Here is a 24,654-nt window from a genome sequence, read left to right as displayed (position 1 = left end):
AAAAAAAAAAAAAAAAAAAAAAAAAAAAAAAAAAAAGCCTCTTCATGTGGGGCTTGTAAACCCTGTTAGAAAGGACATGTGAGCATGAACAGAACAATCAGCAACAGCAGTTTCAGGCTGAATGTACAGATGCATGTCACAATACTACATTGGCAAGAAAGTGTTTCAGATCAGAGGATTTCACCTTATGTGCTGAGCAGGAGGGTTGGAAGTTGAGCTTTTCAGAGTTTTGACTTGAATTTCAAATGCCTGGAARTTATGCTGATTATGTCAAATATTCAGTTATTTTAAATCTTCTGAAATGCATCTTCAAGAAGTTCTCAAACCACCTCAGATACGGAAAGAAAATACTGTGAAAAGTAGAAGCAAGTATAAGTCAAGAAACCTTGGAAAAATCTTGCTGAATCAGAGGGTAATTTTGTGTTCAGAAAATGAATGTTCTAGGTTAGATAAATCAGATTGAACAATAATTACTCATTTCATGAAATTAAAACAACTAGCTGTACAAATTTACGCAAGTTTTAAACATTCTGTGATACCATTAGTTTTTCCTTGGTGATACATAGTGACAGCTTTAGAACTAAGAATCTGCTTGTTTCCAAAACTGTAACCAGTGTGATGGGCATCAACTGATATTGTACTGATATTGCAACAAAGTTGTAAAACTGGAGAGGAGCATGGAGAGGCATGAAGGAAAGACAGTCAATTGAAATTTTTGTGCCTCTTGGAAGTTCTATAAAAGTTTTATAAGTCAGCAGTGCAACAAAGGGCACCCACTGACATCTTTTAGCACTTTAATCCTATCCCTTCTCCACTTGCCYCTTGGATAACTTATCTCCCAAACAGTAAGGATGAGAAGGGGACGTTGTAAAAATGCAGACTCAGACACAGGCAGACGGTGTGAACACAGAAAATCTTACYAACAGGAAAAGAAGGAAATAAGGAGGATGCATACAATGCCCTTTTCCAGGGAGAGGAATGGAGAAGTCCTGGTGCAGAGGAGAGAAAACCAGGCTCTGAGGGGATACAGGGACTGAAGGATACTGTTTTGTCAGAGGACAGAATATCAGGGGCATCATTAGGACTGCATGTCATCAGTCATAGGAAGAGGGTGGGAAACAGATCACAGAAAGGAATAGGGAGCAAAGCAGAGACAARAAGTTTTGGGGCAAGAAAAAAGGGCTCAGCCGGAACAAGAAGTGTGCCAGGGCAAATAGGGAACTATGGCACAGGAAAGAGGGATAAATGGAATTACTGGSAGAGTAATAAATGACAGGTTTTGCAGGGAGTCCTGGAAACTGAGGGAGGTAAGAGGGTAGTGCAAGAGTAACAGTGAGAAGAAAAAACATCTGTTGTGCCACGATMTCAGCCTGAGAGCATATCAATCACCCCATCTCACCAGGAAACTGTGCTGTKTTGGCATCGAGTACTTATGTTAATTAAAGAGTGCAAACACTGGAATGTATATTACAGCTGCTTTTCTTTTTCCCTCCCTAAGGTACCATAACTTCTTGGGTGGTGATTTTTATACTGCCAATAAATAGTGCTTTGAATCCTCTTCTCTACACTTTGACTACACGACCTTTCAAAGAAATGATTCATCAGGTTTGGTACAACTACAGACAAAGAAGATCCAGAAGAGGTAAAGGCAGCCAGAAACCATATGGCCCATCATTCATTTGGGTAGAGATGTGGCCAATGAATGAAATCACACCAAAGGTTAAAAAGCCCGTGCTTTGTACAGACTCTTCTGATGCTTCAGTGACTACACAGTCAACAAGACTAAATTCATACACGTAATCACATTTTGAATCCTTGCGGTGACATCGGCACTGTTAGGAATAYATCCATGGGCTTACTGCTTCACAGCCATGAGGAAATGAGGGAGGTGTGACACCAGGGCTCACGTGAACCACAGCAGGAAGAAGAGGGAGCCATGTGTCTGTGTGCAGGTAGAACTGGCATTTTACCATCTCACTGCAGTACCTGACATTTTGACAATTCATCCTAGATCAGAATGAGAAAACAGTTGTTTGGGGCTTTTTTCTTCCAGAAGCCAAGTGTGGAAAAGAAATGAATTGTCATTTAAAGCATCTCACCCTGAAAGCAGATTGTTCCAAAATCATCTATTTATGGGGAAGAGTGTGTGTGTGTATATATGTGTGCATGTTTGTGTATTTTCTTTTTGTTTTTTTTTTTTAATTAAATTTCCCATTCCAACAGCTATTTTTTTTCAGATTTAATTGGTTTCCTCATTAAGAAATGTATTATCTCCTCAAAGTTTCTAACTGGCTCTATTTAACTTGCATCAGTTCTTAAAAAGCTTTAAGGAGCAATAGCTGTAAGAAAAATATTTAAATTTCATAGTTAAGTCAGTTAACTACATTTGTCAAAGCCAAACAAGTGAAAATTGTATTCCTTCTGTAAATGTATCAACTGTTTCACACATGAGGTAAAAGGCAATATTGAAATTGTAAAGATAGTTCTAATATAGTTGCCAGGTTGGGCAAGGCCGTGAGCAACCTTGTCTGCTGGGCGGTGTCCCTGCCCATGGCAGGGAGAGGCTGGGACTAGATGATCTCTAAGATTCGACTTCAGGCAGAACCAGAACTGTGGTAAAGAAAAAAAAAATATAAAGGAGAAGCTTAGGAGGTTTTTTTTTTTATCCCAAGTGAGTGCCCCTCAGCTCTAACTGATGGAAGTTTCTGCCTTCGGAAGAATATCTTATTCTGGAAAGACTGGAATGAGTATCCCAGCATCTTGCTGCTGCTCTTTTCCTCACTTTTCTTAACAGACTACCGAAAGTAGCCCACTACAGCTTGCAGACTTCAGCTAATTCCAGTCTTAAGATGTCTTCCTATGTACGAGTGAGATGGTCAAATGGAAAATTATCAGTCTTAATAGGTGTCATGACATCTACATTTTAATCCCATTGTACATCTGACTGGATGCATCAAAGTAATTTAAGGACCACGGCCATTTAGCACTTTTTGGAGCATTATTTTACTTCCCAGAGTTACAAGGGATTTAAAAAAAAATTATCACATCTGAAACAATCCCATAGAGGCAGTTCCCACATACATTATTACTGAAGAGAATCTTTTWTATCATGAATTATTACAACTTGCCTTCTTCTTTCAGTACCATATTCAGTCTGATGGCCTAGAAGCCCAAAAAGGTAAATAAAAAAATTGCTTTTTTTTGCATTGATTTGAAACTATTTGAAATTAAGTTAAAAGATACTTCCAATGTTTGCACTTAACTTCTTAGCAGTATAAGAAGTACAATTTTGAAAAAGTGTGACTCACACTTCAATTGTTTACAGAACTTTGGATTATCTTGAAACTGAAGATTGTCAAGCATCTTGTTTCCACTACTGTATGTTCAACTTAAATAAAATATCTGCTGAAGAAAACTACCTCTTTTCCAAGCTGTTTAGCAACATTTCGGGTTGTGGGGGTTAAAAAYAGCAAAGTGAAATCCTGCCACGTGGATTGTCTTTAGCTAGGGCAATTAGAACTAAAGTCAATAGAACTTCCTTACTCTGAGGGACCAAGCCCTCTCAAGGACTGTAATTGCCTTTGATGAGAAATCACAGGATCCCCGTCCTTGCTATTACTTGTTTTTCACTACTCTTGCTTATGGTTACATTCAATGTCACCTTTCTATCTATCGGTAACACAATAGCCAACACTTCAGAATTTTTGCAACATCTTTATTGTTTTGATAAGTAAACTACAGCTGGTCTTTCTAAGAAAGTCCTACAAGAAAAAAATAAGGCCTTCTAATAAACCATGGCAAAGTCATGYTCTCCTGCAGCCTGCCATTGCATTTCAGCATTATTCTTTTTCACAGTGCCTGGTAAAGGTACAGGAGTGTCAGCACAGCTATTTATTACAGATCAGCCATCTTTCAGACCAAAGGGTTCTGTTAACAGTGAGCTCTGGACTAACAAACCAGTCACAGCTTAAGGCAAAGATAAAAAATAGGACCAAATACTGAAAAAGCTCTCAAGTGTTTCCCCAAAGATAAGAGAATATATGCCACAGATTCTTTCCTAACTATTGGAAGCTTTTACTTAGAGTTCAGATAAACCAACCTATCAGTAAACAATGCTGTTAAACTACCCTGCAGAGGTATATGGTCCATCATAAGGCACTTCGTTACAATAAAAGGTAGTGTAAAACAGTTTGCAGTAATAAAACATCTTGCAAAATATCTGCAGCTTTATAGACRTATATTGCAATAMTGCTAAAAAWAGTAAGGATTGGGATATAGGATGTTTCTAAAGCTCATAAATAAGCCCCAACTTGCCACATTATCCCACACTCAACATGAAGAAAAAGTGTGCATAACAAAAAACTGAAGTTAGTTCAAGTTTCTCTGGGGTTRTCAGGGTTTCTGCTAGTGACAGCTCTTAAAAAGGAGGGCTGACAATTCTTCATCATAGGACCCACTTTCCTACCAGTAATGAGTTCTGAACGTAGCAYACATACTAACTTTGTATCTACCACATTAACAAAAAGAAGAAAATAGAAAAGGGGATCATGAAATAGTTTGAGCTTCAACGAAGAGTCTAAAAGTCAAAATTGAAAAAAAAACCACTAAAAGCCTAAACAAAGTTTTCTTATTCGGTAGACGTACATAAAACATCCATACAAAAGCCCTCAAGTATTTGTGAAAAAGCTCTGAAGGAAAACAAAACTCCACGTGAGGTCCCTAACTGAGGCGGTGGAAAAGAGCCCCGCCGCCGTCCGACACGAGCGGGGCAGGGCCAGCGTCAGCCGCTGGGCTTCAGGGACTCGTAGCCCTCCCTCAGCAGGTCCCGCCACGTCCTGAGGAACCGGGCGTTCTCCGAGCACTTGGTGGCCAGCTCCTCCACCTGGGCCGACACGGCCGACGTCGCCTCCAGGATCTTCGCCAGCGAGAAGGCGGCCTGGAGGGACGGCAGAGAGGTTGGGGGTCGCCGGTGCCCRGCCCCGTCCCCGAGGGGGCCCCGGAGCCCGCCCGAGGGCAGCGCGCCGCACTCACGTCGCCGATCTGCATCTCCACCTCCTCCAGCAGCTCCCGCGTGTSGCCGCCGGGCAGCTCCGGCTGCCCCGACCCCTCGCTCCCGCCGCGGGCCCTCCGGGGCTCGGCGCCGGGCGATCCCTCGGGTACCGCCGCGGGCGGCAGCGGCTCCGCCTCGGCCATGTCCCGCTCGGCTCTCCCGCGCCGGGCGCGCCTCCGGCCCAGCACCGCCCCCGGGCCGCCCAGTCCGGCTCCCGCCCAGGAGCGGRAGGATCGGCAGCGGCCGCGGTCACCGCCCCTCAGGGCAGCTCTGGGAGCTGTAGTCCCGCCGCCGGGATGGGGCGGGGCGGGAGCCGGGCTGGGCGCGCAGGCGCGGGGGGGCTGAGGCCGAGGGGAGCGCGCAGGGCGGTCGCGGGAAGCGGAGGGTGCCCGGTGCCGCTGCGATGCTGCTCTACCGCTGCCCGAGTGCCGGCAGAGGTAACGCGCCGGGCCGGCTGGAGGGCTCGGGGCCGAGGGTAGAGCCGGGGCCGGGGCTGGCTGGGGCGGCCTCTCGGCGGGGCGGGTGGGGCCGGCGGCTGGCGCGGTGCCGAGGCAGAGCAAAGGTCGCGGCTGGGTCGCGCCGGTGTCCGGGCGGACGCGGGGCCGCAGCAGAGCCGGGACCCCGCCGCTCCCCTGCCCGGGCCTCTGTGCGCCTGCAGGACGGAGGACAGGGCTGTGCTGAGCGCTGCCCGCGCCCGAACTCTGTGATATTGACGCCGTTTATTCACCTGCGACGGGTTGCGTAAAAAGATGGGCGGGTTTTTTGAGCGACACTAGGTGTTTTAAAGGGTGAAATAAAGCAGTGAAACGAATACCCTTACTCGGGAAATAGTAACAGCATGCTGACAACTGTTACTCAAGAGCAAAGTTTCTCCTTGGGAGTCGCCTGGATCTTGCAGGCGTTCCCCATCACGTTCCGAGTCCCTGAGCACTCAACAGCGGCGTGGCACAGGCTCRGTGCGCTCACTGGGCAAGAATCTGCCCGTCCGGCGTTTGCACCCGCCTCTGTTATTGTGTCAGACGCGTTCGGAGCAGAGTTTCATTTCTTTGGCGTATGTGCGAAATAATTGATTGTTTTTAAATKCGCGGTATGATTCATAGTACCATCAGTTATGGTCAAATTAAAAAATCCTGAAAGTTAAAGTTTCATGATATATATGTGTGGATGTAGTCGTTATTAGCCTTATAAAGTACTTGTTCTCAGATCCTGCCTGGTTGCAGGTAAAGGATAAGAATCATGAGGTGGTAGGATAATAGCTTTTATGTTATGTTAGTTTGGGTACAGAATTCCCATTAAGGAACCAACATGGATAATCCTTGCTACCTTGCATACAGAAGCTCTATCCTAACTGTCACTGGGCAGGGTTTTGACAGGGTGCTTGCACTGGCCTTGCCAATTTGCATTCTCAACTMAACATTTCAGTCATAGCATGTTGGTGGTTTTACTTATAAAGTTTCACAGAAATGCCCCACTTTAAATATGGTATTATTCTTCTTCATCACTGAAAATAGAGAATTCTTTAAGGAAGCAAAGTTGTTAGTCAAGGCACCTTAGTTCCCAGACCTTTTAACTATAACTAGTTTCCATATTAACCATATTAGGTGTTTTTTATTGCAAATTACATACCTTTTTTTTTTTTCTGAAAGAGGAAAATATGACATGTARTAGCCCTCTGAACGGAGACCTGGTTTGGTAATTTGAAACTTTATTTTTGTCTGTTTGCTTACAAAGAAATTCTAATTTGTTCTTGCAACACTTACTGTATCTGCAGCAAAGTTAAATGTTTACCTGCATCTACTGTTCCTAGCTTTGGCCAAGCACACTTGGGCTTAAGTCTGTGCTTTTATTGTAGACCTTGGCATTTACTTTAGATGAACTCTCTTACATTAGCAGCCCAAACTATGTGTCTCAACAAGTGCCGAGATGTTGGAGGAGCTAAACTTGCATGTCCTGCTTCTACAGTTGTTTGGCCATTTTTAATAGAGTCTGAAATAAACTTGAGGTTCAAAATTAAATCAGAACTTGAAATGTGTTACACCTGTGTACACATGTTATCCTGTGTCAGCTGTGCATGGCTGGCCTGTGTACTGAGTGAAAAATGCTTAAAGGAGCAGCTGCTTTCCCCCCAGCCCCTGATAAAAAAAATTACACAGCATCCTCCTAACTTGAACATTTAAAAATCCTTCTTTCTGTTTCCTCATCTTCACTTCACCTGGTAGCCTTTGAGAGTGGGAAGCTGGCATACTTGTCATGCCACTTGTGTCTCTGAAATCTTGAAAAATTTGGAAAATAACCAATTTGACGAAGTTGTTTCTTGTTTTTGCAGCACGTCAGTGCTTTCATGCTCTAAAGTTGATAAAGAAAGATTGCCTTCTATCACTGCGTGTCTCAAGATGTGCCTCTACWGCCTCTGTGCCTCGCATAACTACACATTACACCATTCATCCTCGGGACAAAGACAAACGATGGGAAGGTAAGTGAAAAACTGCATTCTTTAAAAGCTGCTTTATTGTTGYTGTTTTGKTATTATTATTACTATTATTATTATTGCTGATGCTAAAATGTGTTGCTGTTTTCTTCTTTTTATGGAAATTCTGTATGCTTAAATATAGTACTAATACTTCAAATGAAATTTTTGGTTGCTATCGCACAATGAGTGTCTTTAAAATAGGGCTATAAAATAGCATCAGATTAAACTTTATGCTTGTTTTCATKATGAAAATATACAAGCAGCTTTTGRTTTAGTGATTAGCACAAGAAGATTTAGTTCTGTTCAGTATGTATCTGCTTGGTTTTTTCAGTCATTCTTAYCATGAGGGTTTAGGTTTAGTGAGAGAGAGGTGGGAAGAAATTGGAGATTGGATTATGCTATTATATTTTTTTTCCCTTTGAAGGGGTAAACATGGARAGATTTGCAGAGGAAGCTGATGTTGTCATTGTTGGAGCAGGCCCTGCAGGCCTTTCTGCAGCCATTCGCCTCAAGCAGTTGGCTGCTGAGCACAGCAAAGAAGTGCGTGTTTGTCTGGTGGAAAAGGCTTCTCAGATTGGTGCACATACTTTGTCTGGTGCTTGTCTTGAGCCAAGGTCCTTAGAAGAGCTCTTTCCAGACTGGAAAGAGCGAGGGGTATGTATGAGCATTTAACACTGAACTTAGTTACTAATTATTGGTAATGAACTTTGTATCTGTCTCATTCTGGTATCAGTTAATACCTGGTACCATAAGTAATTAGTTCCATTTTAAAATGTCGATTTTCATCGATGAAGCAAAACAAAAACAGGTACCTGCTTTTTCATCCGTTTCCTGTAGTTTGACAATACTAAAAGTTTTCTGTCTACACAGATATGCTGTGGCCTTTGCTCTTCTCTGTAGTAGTCTTACTGCATATACACAATATGTCTGGTGCAGCCTGGGGTGCCCTGCTCTTGCTGCCTTTGTGCAGAATCCAGCTCCTGTGCACAAGCAGGAAGATGTTTGGTTCTCACCAGTGACAGACTTGTTACTTCTGCACAATAGCTCTTCGTGGAAATGGTACAGAATACACTGACTTCTGTGCAGACACTGTGGTGTAACGAAGATGATTTTAGTAGGAAGATTAGCAGGAAATGAGCTGCCATCTCTCCCAGAGCAGCTGGCTACCTGCTACCACCTGAGAGCTGCAAGAAGTCAGGCATCACCTCTTTGATTTGCCTTATTGTGATAAATATGCAAGTTGAGCTACCTTCTTTAGAAAGGTCTAGAMATCAATGTAGTACAAGCCTGTATACAGCAGATGTTATTTGCAAGGCCATATTTTATTTCTTTAACCTCACTAGTTATGTTGATTCTTGCCTGATGACTGCCTCAAAAAGTACTTTATCTTGTTTCTTGTGATACCTTCCTAGAGAAGTGCTATACTACACCTGTACTTGGCTGGCAGTTTTTGTTGTTTCCATTGGATTGGCTAGAAAAACATAACTCTGTATTTCTTCCATTTTTTTTTTTTTTGTAGGCTCCACTTAATACTCCTGTAACTGAAGACAAGTTTGGAATTTTAACAGAGACATCTAGAATTCCAGTGCCAATACTTCCAGGTAAAGATTAATGAGGGAGAAGAGAGTCAACTTCCTCTGTGTCTATCAACTTCTCCATGAATCAAAACAAGTTTGATTCAGTGTAGTGCAGCCAGTGTATGTTGAATGTAATAAGTTACAGTGATACACTTTATAGATGATGGCTGTGATAACACAGCTGTGATAACTTTACTTTGAAGGCAGTAGCTGTAGATGTGGCATCTGCTGTATACAGCTTCAGTTATTTTGCTCACTGTCCTATGTTTGATGTGTGTTTGTGTCTTTTTCTGCCTAGGACTTCCAATGGTTAATCACGGAAATTACATAGTACGTCTGGGCCACTTTGTCAGTTGGCTAGGTGAACAAGCAGAAGCTTTGGGTGTTGAGATATATCCAGGCTATGCAGCAGCTGAGGTACTAATAACATCAGTGTGTATGAAAAGTGGCTTTGTAATCCCCTTCAGTGCAGTCATGATCATTTGTGCATGTACAGCATTCCTTTTAACAGATACTTATTTTGAAAACCCTGTTTCTGTGTCTGAATTCCCTGGTTCTGATCTAGCAAAGTGTAAGTGGATCGTACAGTATGTGAATGAATACATAACCTTATGCCTTTAATGTTTGACCTAATATTAAAGGCATATTGCTTGAAAATTCTGCTTTAGAACTTTTAATGAATAGATTCAAACCACAGATCATTACAATGGTTTTTGTTTGTTTGAATATTTCCAAAGGTACTTTTTCATGAAGATGGTAGTGTGAAAGGGATAGCAACAAATGATGTGGGCATTCAGAAGGATGGAGCACCTAAAGTAAGTAGCTATCTTCCCTATAACTAAGGATCTAATTGTGGAAATTGTGATACATCTTCTTCTACTGCTACCAATAGTCTTGCTGCAGGGTAAGACAAGTTGTAAAATMTAGGGCCTATCTTCCCTCTGTCTATTTAACTGGATCGATGACCTGTGAAAGTTCTGGTCTCAGAACATTGGCAAATTCTTCTCAGATTAGTAGAAAAAAATCTCTTCAGAAAAGTTGTCTTGAAGGAGACACAGTAAGGGTGTTTTAACATATGTGAAATCAGGAAACAAAGGAAAGAATTCCAGSAACTCCTGGAAAAAAGGTCCAAAGGTGAAATAGAAATCTGTAGTCCAGCTGGTAACTATCAACAGGTAAGCGAGTGTGTGTCTGGCTGGTTTGGTTTCCTTGATATTTACAACTGCAGTTGCACTTGCTGACTGTCTATCTTGTTGTGGCAAGGTACACAATGAATCTTTATACCTTTATGCTGCTTGGTCATGTTTCTGCATCCAGAAGGTGACTACCTGCCCTAAGTGTCAGACTTGGATTTTTGATCTTTTGATGGAATCCAAAATCTGCCCTAAGAGTGTTGTTTCCCTGTATAATATGTTGGGAGAATGTGGCACCTCAGAGCTACTTGGAACAASTTTCACACAGAACTATTTGACTATTTGTAAATCATGAGCAAGGGTTTTTTTTTTTTTAACATTTACTTTCTTTTATAATGTTTCTTTCTAGTTTCCTAGAGTTTCAAAGAGATAATCATTTTCACATTAAATGTGGGCTATTTTTCCCTATCTAAGGCTGGGAATGAGAAGACTCATTCTTGTTTCAAGCGAATATAGCCAATGGAAGAATAATGTATTTTTCCAGTGTAATAAAGTGTATCTGATGTAGAGGACAGACASAGTCTTGTTTTCCAGTGCATGGTTTGTCCAGAAGGTGGCACAAGGAACGTGTGCATCTTTGGTAATGAAGATTTATTGGGAGTCTGGGTTTGTTTTAAGATGGAAGGAACGATTTTAGGTATATTTTTTGGCATCCTTGAAACATAGGGGTGTTTTTTTTCCCCATTTATTCCGGAAAAACGTGCCTCTTAATGTATTTAATGTGCATAATGAGTGTGCCACTACTGCAGCTTTTTTTTTAAATTGTACTGTCACTCAGTTCAAGTGTTTTAGCTGTCAGTTTTGTCAGCTGGTGCCACCTCCAGTGCGCAAAGGTTCAGGTAAATAGATGTGGTTTGTGTAACCTCCRAGGCAAGAGTATCTTCAATGTGTTTATACAGAGCCTAATCAAATAGACTGTAGTTAATGAATAGATTTTCACCTTGCAGTCAGCACCAACCAAACAAAAATGACAGTGGTAAAAAAACATTGTAAAAAGTAGCACGTATTGATTCTTGTGTAGCTACTGGAGAAGGTTGTTAACTATGAAATACAACATTATGGAAATGTTTCAAGTTCATGAATTTCTAGTATTTACAGTCTGCTGTTGTAGTTAATTTGTTTTATATAAATCTACTTCAAAGAGAACACTAGGTATTTTTAATCTTTACATCAAGAGGTAACTCTTTTTTACTATTTTGTAAAATTAATTCATGTTCAGATTGATGATTAGAAGTTCAAAGAGTACAAAAATTTGGCCAAATCTTGTGACTCTTGTTTAAATGTAATTCTCAACTAGAGGGAATGTTTTCATTTGYTAGCCTTCTTCAGAGTCTAACAGCCTGTAAATTACAAGCAGATTGCATCTGAAAAAAAAAWTCAAAACCAAAGCAGTAAGCTCGTCTTGGACTTATGCTGGCTTACCTTGAGATGGTATAATTGGGTACTGCTGGAGATCTTCATGCAAAACTGTTTTCCTTGTCTTTTTCAACATTAAACTTTCTGACTGAAATCAAGCTTTTTTTCTTTTTTCTCTGTAAAATGTTCAAATATAATCTATTTTCTTGTTCAGTATGCTCATGGATGAAGGTGGTGTACTCAGGTACTCATACCATAGTATGCCAGTTCCTCCTACCTGATTCGCAATCTCATTGTTGGAATTTTTAATGAGAATTCGTTTTATAATTGTATTTAATTTTAGTTTAATTTTAAACTAAAAATTTAGTTTTAAATTAAACTAAATTTAGTGTACTTTTAACATGCAAGGTTGGAGTAATGTCATAGTATCTTTTTTCAGAAGCGGGTCCTTTTGGGAGGAGGGGTGATGCAGGTTTTACTATGTGAATGAGCAGATGTGATGTAAGTATCCTCTGATCTGGAAAAGGTTCTCTTTTTCAGTGACAAATAGCAATTCACTGTAGTGCTGCTTTACTGGAATCCCCTTCCAGCACTTGCCAGGAGTGTGTCATGRCTGGGTGGAAAAGACAGCTGACCTAGAATCATAATTTGCAATGGTTTGTAGGTTCTGAGCTGTGTTACCAAGTCATGTAAAATCACTTTATTGCTCTCCATTTTCTTGCTGTGAGTTTGGTGTGGCACAGATCTAACTGCTGATGAAATTCTTTGCTTTTKCAGGCTACCTTTGAAAGAGGCTTGGAACTCCATGCTAAAGTCACAGTCTTTGCTGAAGGTTGTCATGGACATCTGGCCAAACAGCTGTACAAAAAATACAATCTAAGGGAGAACTGCCARCCCCAGAGCTATGGCATTGGACTGAAAGAGGTATCGCTTGCAGAATTTTAACAATTAAGGAAAATACTCCTTAGACTTTAAGGTAGCTTCTATTTGCTAATTTGTGTAAGAAGTAAGAATTAAAGATTTTGAGTTACACTTTCAGACTTCAGAATCTTTGCTGTTCTGAAGCTGATCAGAGCAGATGCTCTCTGAATGTCGTGGCTGTTCCATTTCAGCTGCTGCTTCTCTTCTGTCTGTTATAACCAGAGGTACCTGTGAATCCGTTCTGTTAGCATTTGCAAATTATATTCATTTGTGAAATCTGCTTTCAGTACTTTTACTAAAKGAGAGAGTTGTGCTGCCTAATTTTGGGGGGGTTTAGTACATGAGGAGGGAAGGAAAAGCTTTCTCTAAGCTTTCTGTATGTTAATAAAAGAGAGAGGAGAGCTGTCCCAGATGATGAGTCGTGTTCTCAGAAAMACCTTCTGGATGAGCTTTTTTTGGGAAAAAAACCCTCCCTTCATTGGCCATATAAAAGGATAGGAATCCTTTTATTAGGATAGGAATGAGGTTTTCTTTTTAAAATATTCTATACTCAGGAAATACTACTCATGAGAAAGGTCTGTATTATTTTAGAATATGTTCAGTATTTTGACTATAACGTATTTTTTATTTATTACTTTAAGTATGTGCTTACAGCTACAAAWTTTTTGTTGAATTAGTTTACACTTCTGTGGAGAATAACCACTCTGTTAATATAATCTTAGTTGGAGTTTTTAATACTGAAGTTGTCATCAAGGAAGGGTTTTCCTGTAGAATTTCTTGCTTCCRGAGGAGATTGTGTCTGCTTTAGCAAATGGTGCAGTCCAGTAGGACTTAATCTGAAGTGAAATAGTTGGTGCTGATGAGCTGATATCTGTACTAGGCACACACCTCAGGTATATTTTTGCTTTGGACAAGCTGTGATCTGGTCCCACAGACTGAGAGCCCTTTCATGACTGGAATGCTGTAGATGGTCTTTTAGGATCCTGTCTTACAATTTAGTTTCACGTGGAAGGAAGCCAGTTCATGCCTTCCATGGTTGCTGTATGATGTGAACCAAAGCACAGTGAGAGGAGTCAGAAGTTCCACTCAAAAATGTGCTTTTTAATCAAAACTGGAACATTAATGTAGATATGCCCTCCATACCTGAGCTGATCTTATGGTGCTCAACTGCCTTTCTGTCACTGAACTGTGCCTGGCACGTAYTTCCATGGTGAAAAGATGTTTTGTGAAATGAGCAGAAAATGGACTCACTCCTGAAAACATGAAAATGCTTCTCTGAGTTCGCCATGGGTCAGTGAAGYACTGGAAATGTGGAGGAGACAGCAGAGACAGGACAATTTGTTTGACAGAAAATATTTACATGAACTCAGGCACACTGCTTTGTCCTGACCTTGAAAAACTTACGAGATAATTCATAGAATCATATGAAAAAACAATGTTTTTAGAGAAAAAGGTCACCATAAGTATTGCATTCTGTAGSAGAAGTATCTGTCAAATATTAGGAATATCACTCATATTAGAAATCTTGTGGTTGAGTGAAAATTTTGGGTGTAGTACTGGAGTCTCAGTCACATTTGCTGATATGCAACATTTAAAGAAAGAGAATTATTGGGAAAAATCTTAAATGGTAATCTGAAAAAAACCTGTACCTAACAATTGGTATTTTGCTGTATGGAWTTTTGCATTGCTCATAGCAGCAAAATTCATTTTCTCCTATATGTAATTGTGTGTTTGTCTTTTATTATATTGTTGAAAGGCCATTACTTTGCAATCTGAAGTAATTTTTTGGTCATCTTCATTTCAGTTATGGACTATTGATGAAAAGAAATGGAAACCAGGAAGAGTGGAACATACTGTAGGCTGGCCTTTAGACAGACATACATATGGAGGATCCTTTCTTTATCACTTGAAGGAGCGTGAACCTTTAGTTGCTCTTGGATTTGTGGTAAGTGAATTTAGCTTTTTTCRTGCTTGCTTGTTGTTTGATCTTCATTTGTGCGCAGTTTCTTTTCTCTGTTTTAATGAGAAAATTTAATGAGAATAGCAATAGACCAAATTTAATCCTTTCTTAATCTTAAGTGTGCTTATGCCTGTATTACRGAAGGCTAATTTGTCATATTAATCTGTTTTTAATCTGGTGTATTTTATTGAGACCAACTAGAATATTTATGAATCATTTCTTTTCAAACCAAATGACTAATCAAAGCTGTGCTCAAAAAAAATTTGGAAATTAGGAAATCTAAAGCACTTTGTGCAGTTCTATTTCCAAATTCATATGTCAACCTTAATGTGTAACTGCACTTTTTGAGAGSAGCATATAAAAGGGAAGCACTGCAGGGCTACAAGCAATTTTCCTTTAATTTCTGAGTTCTTCACTCTTCACTTAGTTTTTGGTATTTTCCAGCCCCATTAGCCTTGCCTTCTTTAGCAACTACCTTTATGAATTGGGCAGGCAGCTTCTTCCTGCTTATTGCCTCTTTATCAGAAGCAGTGAGATCACTAGAGATAGGTAGTCTGGTGTCATTCTGGCAGCCAGCTGATGCAAGGAGCAGAGCTTGGAAATATTCTCTATCACCTACAGTTCAAAATGAAAAATTAACTGTTTAATCTATGCATGTGCTTCAACACTTGTTGTAAGAGTCAAGCACACAAACTGGACTTTTAGCAGCATGGGACTGAGCTGACACTTCTGTCTCCTAGATTTCAGAAGGGTTACAGARTGTGTGAAAAATTCTATTTCTGTCTGTTTTGAAAGAAACATTGAAAAAAGCTTGTTAGCTTTTCTCAGACATATATACTTGTCCTGTACAGGTGTCCAGTATTGGAATAAATAAGTATATACAGTTGATCTTCCAATGTTGTTTRATTTTAGCAGGGCAGAGCGTTCTGATTCTCACAGAGAATGATAATCAGTAATGTTCATATTCTCTCCAGTTCAGAGAGGAAAAAATCAACTTCTGTGTGAACACACAATCACTTCTTTGTCTTTGAACTTTATACCTATTTCAATCTGATGTGATTCTTGCAGTAGCATTCTTTCACACTGATTTTGAAACTTGTTCATTCATTTTATCTTGTCAGGAAAGTAGATGCAAGCACTTCACTAAAAGCAGTGAACTGCCACAGAAATCAAAGTCTTGATTGCTGCTGATTCGTGATATATTTTGTTATTTGTCTTCAATAAAGCTTACAGGAACCAGAAATAATCTCTTTCTCAAAAGAGACAAATTCAGCAACAGAATTCATTTTAGGAATATCTTAAAGATGGGAAATGCAGAGTATATATATTTGGGCAAATTCTCAAGTGCATAAGAATCCTGGGCATCCAGCCCACTGGCAGTCCTTCTTCCCCCATTTTCTGTTTTCATCATTGTTCCCCTGTGCTTTTATTACAATGGCTCACCTAATTGGAAATTATAATTGACTACTACACAATTTGAAGTACTGTTTAAAGTATGTGAGGACAAGGGTAAAACAATCAGAAAGTAATTGTTCACCTTTTCCTTTAGCTTTTCTAGGGCAGAGGTTGAAACACAAATCTAAAACATGTTTTCATRCTAATCCCACCCATTAATCTATGCTTAATTTAATCTATTTTATTCCAAAGACAGCTGAAAGGTGGTTACTGTTACAATGCAATTAAAAATTTTCCTTGTTTCAGGTGGGGCTGAGWGCAGACTTGTAGCAGCATATTTTCAGATTTGCTTCTGCTGTTTTGTCAACAGGATGTATTTTTGGCAGTACTTTCTTAAGTAGGAAGATCCTGAGGTTACTTTAGTGTAAAAGATTTGGAGACTTGATGTAGTAATATCTAATTGTTTTAATTTTTTCTTGAAATTTCATACCTTATTTTTATTCATGTGCCCTTTTTCTTTTTTTAAGGTTGGTTTAGATTATCAAAATCCCTATTTGAACCCATTTAGAGAATTTCAGAGGTGGAAGCACCATCCTAGTGTACAGCCTACTTTGGAGGGTGGAACAAGGATTGCCTACGGTGCCAGAGCATTAAATGAAGGTGGTATCCAGGTAATTTTTTTCATGACATTTTTATCTTTGGGCTCTCTATAGCCATACATTTAGTGCTGTGCCAAATATTTTATTGGACAGAAAAACCTACTTGTCTGTTGGGTACTGGTGCTGAGATTTACTAGAGTTAAGCTCTGTCATATTGAAAATCTGACATATTCACTTTTCTTTCTAAATGAAAGGCAGAATCATAGAAATGTTTAAGTTGGGAAAAAAAAACATTTACATCGAGTCCAATCATTAGTCCACTCTGCCCTAAGCCTAAGGCACRGCATGGGGCTGTTGTAACCCCAGGACAGGACCCAGCACTTGGCTTTACTGAATGTCAGTGTAATTGTCCTCAGTTCATAAATCCATCCTGTCCAGAGCCCTCTGCAGCAGATCAGCATTCCCACCCAGCTTTGTGCTGCCTGCAAACTGAAGATGCACTCAGTCCCCTTGTCCAGGTCATCAGTAAAGTCATTAAATAGGGCTGGCCCCAGAACTGAGCCCTGGGGAACCCTACCAGTGACTGGCTGCCAACTGGCTGGAACTCCATTCACCAACACGCTCTGAGCCCAGACATCCAGACACTCTTTACCCARCAGAGAGTGTTTGTCCAAGCTGTGCAGCCAGTGAGGTAGAGCTTACATTGCAGTCAAATAGGTTCAGCAGCAAAGATACCACAGACAATCTTTTGTTTTGCCTGGAATCTTGGGGAAGACAGGGTAGTACCACTCATCTGTTCCTGTGGAGTCCTCCTAATTCCTTGTTTATCCTAGCAAAAGGAACTCCTTTTCAGTGCTTGAGCCTTAAGTCAATGATGGTGCTGAAATTGTAATGTAGTTTGGCAGGTAAATCTTTACCTCTTCAAGTACAAATACCTTGAGTTTCTTTCATGCACAGCTTTGAATTTCTGCTTTTGTGAAAAGTCGAATACTTTGTTCATTTTCTTAACTTAAGGAGTATAAGAAGTTGAATATGTATTCATGAAGATTTAAGGTCAGCTGAAAGGACTAGGAAAGCTTGCCAAAATAATGGTTTAGAGTTTATATTTAACAGTTTTAAAGTACTTCAGCCTGTTAGCTTCTTATCTTGAAACACAGGGTATGGGAGAGTGTTCTGTACTCTCAGATCCATTTTCTAGATGCTTCTTTCAGTTTGGACCTTAAAACTAGCCTGAGTGTTCATGATCTGCAGCCTGTGTGTTGGGGCCATTCCACTCTGCCCTCTGACTACTTYGCCTTTCCTTTTTGGACCTTTTCTTCTTAGTATAAATGTGGCTTCATGCAGTTTTTGCAATACTAGTGGAATTTCAGCAGCAGTGTAAYTCTTCACACTCAGATGGAATTCGGCTTTGACCCCAGCATGCATTTCTGGGAGTGAGTCATGTGGGTTCAGGAAGCAACTTCTTGATTACACCCATGATGCACCTTTAATCAATCTGAGCGCTGATTTTGTCAACTCTGCAGTGGAAATATCTCCTGTCATGTTATAACACAGCTGTGTCGCTGGCTTATTTCMAAAACCATTGCCACTCCATTATTAACACAGATAAGATACAAAATAGCAAGGTGTTTTAACTTAGGCTTTTATGCAAGAGGGGCTTCTTTTTCCACTCTGTGCACTGGTTTCTCTRTCACAGATAGTAATTGAATTTCTGGCTTTGGTGAAGTAGAAAGATTGTGACTTGAGTTGTATACTTCTTATACTCAAAMCCTATGGCTGAAAGAGCACAGTATTTTTTAAATAGCTGTGCTAAGTTACACAGTCAGTAGAACTACAGCTCTTGCACATCTCTGCCTCATCTTGGACTTCCTTGCTGCATATAAACCAATATATCCTTTACTTTGCATTGTTCCTTATGTAAAAGCATGCTTTGGTGGGTTTTTTGTTTTTTGGGTTTTTTTTTAATTTCCTGTAGATAGACTTGTCTAGTTGATCATGAAGTCACTCTTTTAAAAGACTTTTTTTAATACATGGCTTCAGTAAAAAAGAGCTTTATTGATGATTCACTTAGGAAGAGTTTTAAGATTAGCTCTTCTTTTGCACGTGTTTGATTAATAACTGTAGCAGTCTGACTCATTTGTATCACTGTAGCCCAGGAATATTTTCTTATGTAAGTCATTCTGTAGCTCCAGTTTTTTATTTTGGTAACTGTATTGCATCAAATAGGTGTACAGAATTACCATCAACCTCAGCTTTTTTGTCTGTTGTAGATAACCTTATGGCCATGATCTTCAGTCTTTAGCACAGAGTGAAGGAGGGGAGAGACTGCACATGTTTTTTAGGGTATGTGTAAGGAAGGATCAGAGTTAGTAACTTAATCTCTGTAGCTACTATTTTTTATGTTTATTAAAATTGCAAAATGAAGCACTTAGATTCCCTGGCACCCTCTATTTTGTCTCCATTTTATCAAAAACTTCTGAAAGGTTTTAAAGTTCTGTGGAAAAAATAAAAGATGTTGCAGTTGTTGAGCAGTGTATGTTACAAATATCAGGGGGAAAAACCTTTATATTGATGATCCATTTAAGTGTCAAATATTAGACTCACTTAACAGATTTAAATCCCTGAACAGAGCTAAGGGGAGGAAGAACAAGAGGCAGGAAAGACTCTGCAGGGAGCAGGTTTGTCCCCTTCTCCAAACCTGCCTCGTTTTGTGCCTGTATCTTAGAGGCAGGGAGGGCTTGTGCCATAATGGCACAAGTGTTTCTTCCACAGTGAAAACAGGCACCAGGTGCCATAGTACTAATAATGAGAATTGCTACCCAAGCTGSAGTTTGTGCTACCTTTTGTGTTACATGACTAATCTTTAATCTCATTTATTCTTTAGTGGTATGTTGGTCACTATGTATGTATTACATGGAACAGTGATTGCAGAAGAAAAGTACTGGATCACCATCTTTCTATCCAATTCCAAGAGTCAGTCAAGAAATCTTTCTGTGCTTTTGTCAGTGCTGCACCATTGCATCCTAATAGATAAAACAGAGTGGGGTTTTTTTCTGTGAAAAGAGAGAACATTCTACATACTTAATCCCTTTGTACTAGTGTTAATGTAGCTGAACTTAGAACTTCTGGTCCCAGGAAAGTTAAGTTTTAGTTGAGTTATTAGCCTGAATTACCTTTCTTATGAACAAATCACTACATCTGTGATTAAACAAGTTGCACAAAACACAGAGGAAATGCTGTGTAATCCAACTCTTTTTAGTGATTGCTATATGACTATTCAAAAGTAAGTGGTACTGGATGAYTAATAAACAATTAATTGAACAAGTAGAAGAAACAAAACTTTTGGTTTGGGTTATCTTGAAGTCCAAGGGATATGTATTTTTGGACATCATGAAATAAAACTACTTGTTAAGGGTAAAGTTATTTAGGCTACTGCAAAATTAATTCTTTCTGAGAGTTTTAACAAAAGCAGGAAGCTAGATTAAGAGCACTRCTCAGTACTAGACTTTTGGAGGAAGGGTATATTCAAAACTTACCTTCAGCAATTTGAGATTTAGGCTTTGATCAGAGTTTTCTGTTCAAAGTTCTRCAATCAGTCTGCATTTTGAAGCTGTTCCCTTCTAAAATCTTAATCACCTTAAGGTGATTAAGGTAGCTGAGGTATTCCTTAATTAATATAGGTGTATAATGTAGTATATTAATACTGTTGACCTGATATTCGCAAATCATCTGGTTTATGAGTTGACCATACTCCATGACATAACGCTTTCAGAACAGGATTAAGATCGTGATTTTACACCAAAATATATTTGTTGGCTGCTGAGCAACTTCTAAAGTAAGAAGGAGGGGGACAAGTATGGCATTGTGCAGTTTCACTGAAAAAGATTTGTGGAAAAAAGCACTGTGAGATGTGTACAATTTACTCTGTGGAAATCAGGGAAACAAAGCAGGGGGTAGGTTTGTTTTTTGGGGCTTTTTTTAAAGAATTCACTTGAGATTGAGGGAGGAAAACGGTATTGGTGGGTGACACTACTGGAGTTTTGTTGCAGATAAAGCAGCTGGAGAGAGAGTATAAGGAAAATGTCATTCTTTCATATTCAGCACAAGTACAATTCTGTGTTCCTATATACACACTATGCTCAAATTCCTTGATTACGTGGAGTAATTGGTGTATGTTTAGAGTGTGCACGTGCAAGTCTGAAAATGGAAAGGTCACTCAAGCCTTATGCCAGTTTAATTTCCAGAATGTTATTTTAACTTTAAAAAGCAAGACCAAAACAGCCACCTTTCTTTCTGTTTGCTCTTCAGTCAATACCCAAACTCACCTTCCCWGGTGGATTATTAATTGGTTGCAGTCCTGGACTCATGAATGTTCCCAAGATCAAAGGAACACACACTGCAATGAAAAGTGGCATGTTGGCTTCAGAAGCTATTTTTAGTAAATTAATCAATGAAAATCTCCAATCAAAGACAATAGGTAAGATCATGTACTTTGAGCTGTAATTATCTTGTGTTCAATTAGAACCAACTAGCAATAGTAATTAATCTGACTGAAGGAATTAGTTGGAAATATGAATAAATCATGAAATGTGTGTGTTGAAAATATATTTATTGTTTATTTACTGAGAATGTCAAACGATTTAAGAAAGAAATKAATACTTGCTTAGTTATTCATAAATATTGATCCTACTGCTAGAACCTCTAATGACTATCTGAAAAGTAAGCTTATGCTTCCCTGTAAGTAAACAAAAATAGGTTTTTTACTACAAATAAGTTAAAAATTAGTGCTTTATGATTCAGAAAGCATTACTGAAAGACAGCCAAAATGGAAAAAAAAAAGGAAAGAGATTAAATGTAAGCAGAGCAGGGTGAGATTTTTCAAATTTGCTCTTACTGTTGTTAGGATACTGSTTTTGTTCAATCCTTTTTTTCTGTCTTTTAATCTTTTAGTCATCTCAGTTTGAGACTACATGTATTTTATTTTATATGTAATAGAAGCACATTGAAGTAATCACCTGGCCACCTGTAGTGATTTGTTTAGGCCTTAGTTGTCCCCTTAAATCTGTTAATTAAATCTGGAGAATTAGAATTTCAGTCACTCTGGAGATAAAACACTCTAGTCAGCTGCCACGTGGTGATTATTTTAGAAATCTCCTCTCTGTACTGGTGGGTTCAGGCCTAATGAACTCTCATTCAGCTGAAATGTGCCTTACACAAGGTGTGCTAAACAATTAAAACTTCAGCTGGACATGCTAAAATCCATCTGAAGCGATAAGCACTGTTGATGAGTAGTGTGGCACTTTTGTTTGATTATGGACAGGTTTTATATGCTGTTTTCCAGTTTTGTCAAAGCCCATTTTCTTCTCTTTGCAGGGATAATGGGCTTTATGGGAAATACAGACTGAAACATTTTCACATATAGACAAGGCTTAAAACTGATTATTCATTCCTATACAGTAGTAATGGAGAATGGTAAAGATCTCTAATTTTCATTTGGAGGAACTATTTTTTCTAAGATAATTACTTGACTTTTAAATACACTGCAGTAAATGYGTCAACTGTGCAGTGTCTAGTATTTGTAAAGATTACAGTCAAAGTTATATTTGACTGCAAACTTTCAATTTAATCTTATGAATGTGCTGATTACAAAGAGAGAATTATCTAACATTGGCATCATCCATTGGGCCATAGCCATAGTTACTGAAATGGGCCTGTTTGTGGTTGCAAAACTTGTATGGAAAAAGCTTTTGAAGTAGACATTAGAATTGCAAACCTGGCTTTGGATGACAGGTAAACTGTCCTGGTCAGAGCTCAGATTCTATGAGTGAATAGTTGTTTTTCCACAGAGGTGCCAGTGTAGCCACCTGTCTGATTGTATTTTGCTGAGGTTTGAGGCAATTTAATGCTACTTGTGGCTCGTTTAGTAGAAGCTACAAAGGAGCAGTAGGTATCTGCCAACAAAACAGGTCTCTTGATTCAGGAAGCAGAAACGTATTATCTAGTATATTTCTAGCTTGTAGTTCTGAAACCCTCGTTTTGTTGACCTCATTGCTAGCATTTGCTTTTATTCAGCATTTATTTTTTTTATTTAAAGGATAGCCTTGATGTACTATAGGTACCTAACAAGTAATGTACTGCCTTAGGGCTTGATGTGCAAGAATATGAAGAGAACCTGAAAAAGTCCTGGGTCTGGAAAGARCTGTATGCAGTGAGAAACATCCGACCATCCTGCCATACTGTACTTGGTGTGTATGGAGGGATGATATATACAGGTATATTTTATTGGCTACTGAGAGGAATGGAACCATGGACATTAAAACATCCAGGTAATTTCATTAACTTCTAAAGAAGATTTTAAATTTATATATCAGTCTTTCCTGATCCTAGTTTAAACTAGTGCACATCTTGTCCAGTGGTTAAGCCTTAAAGTGTACAAAAGATTAAGCATTAAAGCAGACTTTGACTTATTAGCTACCATATAATGTAAATGAAGACACTGCTTAGTACAACTTAGTGTAGTTTTCTGTCTCATGAGAAAAGAAAAAGTACCTTTTATGAAGTACTTCATTCTGATGACAAGGGAGGTTAAAACAGCTTAGTTAAATTGTTCTTGACTAACTGCAAATTATAGTAATCCGATACTGAAACTTACTAAAAATACATTTAGGACCAGATTTTGCTCAGCTCAAGCCAGCCAAAGACTGCACACCTATTGAATACCCAAAGCCCGATGGAAAAATCAGTTTTGATCTCCTATCTTCTGTGGCTTTAAGTGGTACAAACCATGAACATGACCAGCCCGCTCATTTAACTCTCAAAGATGACAGCGTCCCTGTGAGCAGAAACCTGGCTGTATTTGATGGACCAGAGCAAAGGTTTTGTCCAGCAGGTAGGTAACAAACATGTGTGTCAGCTGTTTCTGCAGGATGAAAGACTAAGTATTCAGGAAGGGTCCACCTGGACTACTACTTGTTTCAAGCATTCGATCCTAATTCTTCTCCTAGAAGGGGGTTCGATTGCAGATCTTAAAATATGTTAACAGTACTTTTGTGATGAAATTACTAAGCATGGAAAAAGGGAATTAAATCACATTACTAATATACTTCCCTCATTACACTTGCTGGTGAGTGGAGTATAAATGGAGGGGGAAACTGTTGAGTGAAGTAGTAACTCCCTTCTTGTCTTTGCAGGAGTCTATGAGTATGTTCCTCTGGAAACAGGAGAAGGATCAAGGCTGCAGATAAATGCTCAGAACTGTGTCCACTGCAAAACATGTGATATAAAAGACCCAAGTCAGAACATTAACTGGGTAGTACCTGAAGGTGGAGGAGGACCAGCTTATAATGGAATGTAAACTGACAGGAGATCTGTTCAGTGACTTCTGATCACCGACAAATGGAGTATTTTATGCTGCAGCATAATTAATGTACAGCACTGACTTGAATGTTAAAGAGTTTGAGACTAATGTGCCATTCTGAATTTTACATATGACTGTTGCATTAAATGAAAAGTTGGTGCCTTCTGGTTAAACCCTAGCCTTATTTAAATAGGACTTCCTCACAGGAGCTGTATGGCAGGCAGAAGTTCTTCYCAGGACTGACAGAGGAGCTTTGGATCTTGGATTTACTGCTGAAGTTCAGTGATAACAGGAGCCACATCCACAATTGTGCATATGGTGGAATAATTTAGTATCCACCTTTAAAAAAAGTATTTTCTCGCTCTAGCTGGAGTGATTTACTATATGTAATCCTACCTGACAGTCAGGACAATAAATCAGTCTAGAAAATTGTCACTGCTTTTAAGTGTTATATTTTACACCAAAATAGGTTGGGTTTTTTTTTTTTCCTGATGATAAGAAGGAATACCTAATGTCAAGTGGTTTAAAAAAAAAATACTTGCATCTTCATTCTGTGTCCACCAGCATTTTCATTCCTTATGAGAAATCAGGCCTGCTCTAACAGAAATTCTGAAAATGCCTAAATTCTCTTTGTGTGAAACCAAGCTGCTTAGGAAGCACTATCAAGCTGTGAAAACAACCACTATTGCTTTACACTTTAGAAAAATACCTAAATTGCAAAACACAATTTACTACATCTTAAAAAAAAAAGAAAACCACATCATCTTTGAACAGTT

General features: G+C 39.2%; 3 protein-coding genes across 3 annotated transcripts in view; 2 read left to right on the top strand and 1 right to left on the bottom strand.

Moving 5' to 3' along the window:
* The window catches only part of RXFP1 (relaxin family peptide receptor 1), a 30,497-nt gene extending 28,412 nt beyond the window's left edge, over nt 1–2,085 (top strand). Inside the window, exon 18 of the mRNA XM_057375260.1 lies at nt 1,499–2,085. Coding sequence (XP_057231243.1) covers nt 1,499–1,800 — 302 coding nt within the window. The 3' untranslated portion in view covers nt 1,801–2,085. The remainder of the gene's footprint in view (nt 1–1,498) is intronic.
* A 1,598-nt stretch (nt 2,086–3,683) lies between these two features.
* On the bottom strand, nt 3,684–5,254 carry CUNH4orf46 (chromosome unknown C4orf46 homolog). The gene is made up of 2 exons (XM_057375679.1): nt 5,032–5,254; nt 3,684–4,936 (listed from the first exon to the last, which is right to left on the bottom strand). The coding sequence occupies exons 1-2, from the start codon at nt 5,191–5,193 to the stop codon at nt 4,781–4,783; spliced, it is 318 nt and encodes a 105-aa protein (XP_057231662.1). The 5' UTR covers nt 5,194–5,254; the 3' UTR covers nt 3,684–4,780.
* A 111-nt stretch (nt 5,255–5,365) lies between these two features.
* ETFDH (electron transfer flavoprotein dehydrogenase) lies at nt 5,366–24,649 on the top strand. The gene is made up of 13 exons (XM_057375654.1): nt 5,366–5,487; nt 7,377–7,523; nt 7,945–8,174; nt 9,040–9,121; nt 9,396–9,514; nt 9,835–9,912; nt 12,424–12,570; nt 14,372–14,512; nt 16,450–16,593; nt 20,830–20,998; nt 22,665–22,847; nt 23,189–23,410; nt 23,712–24,649. The coding sequence occupies exons 1-13, from the start codon at nt 5,454–5,456 to the stop codon at nt 23,873–23,875; spliced, it is 1,860 nt and encodes a 619-aa protein (XP_057231637.1). The 5' UTR covers nt 5,366–5,453; the 3' UTR covers nt 23,876–24,649.
* Nucleotides 24,650–24,654: the final 5 nt, after the last annotated feature.

This window comes from Malurus melanocephalus, unplaced genomic scaffold (assembly GCF_030028575.1).
Source record: "Malurus melanocephalus ecotype Western Australia unplaced genomic scaffold, MMel_1.1 scaffold_9, whole genome shotgun sequence".
Classification (NCBI taxonomy): Eukaryota; Metazoa; Chordata; class Aves; order Passeriformes; family Maluridae; genus Malurus; species Malurus melanocephalus.
This window is presented reverse-complemented; position numbering and strand designations above follow the sequence as displayed.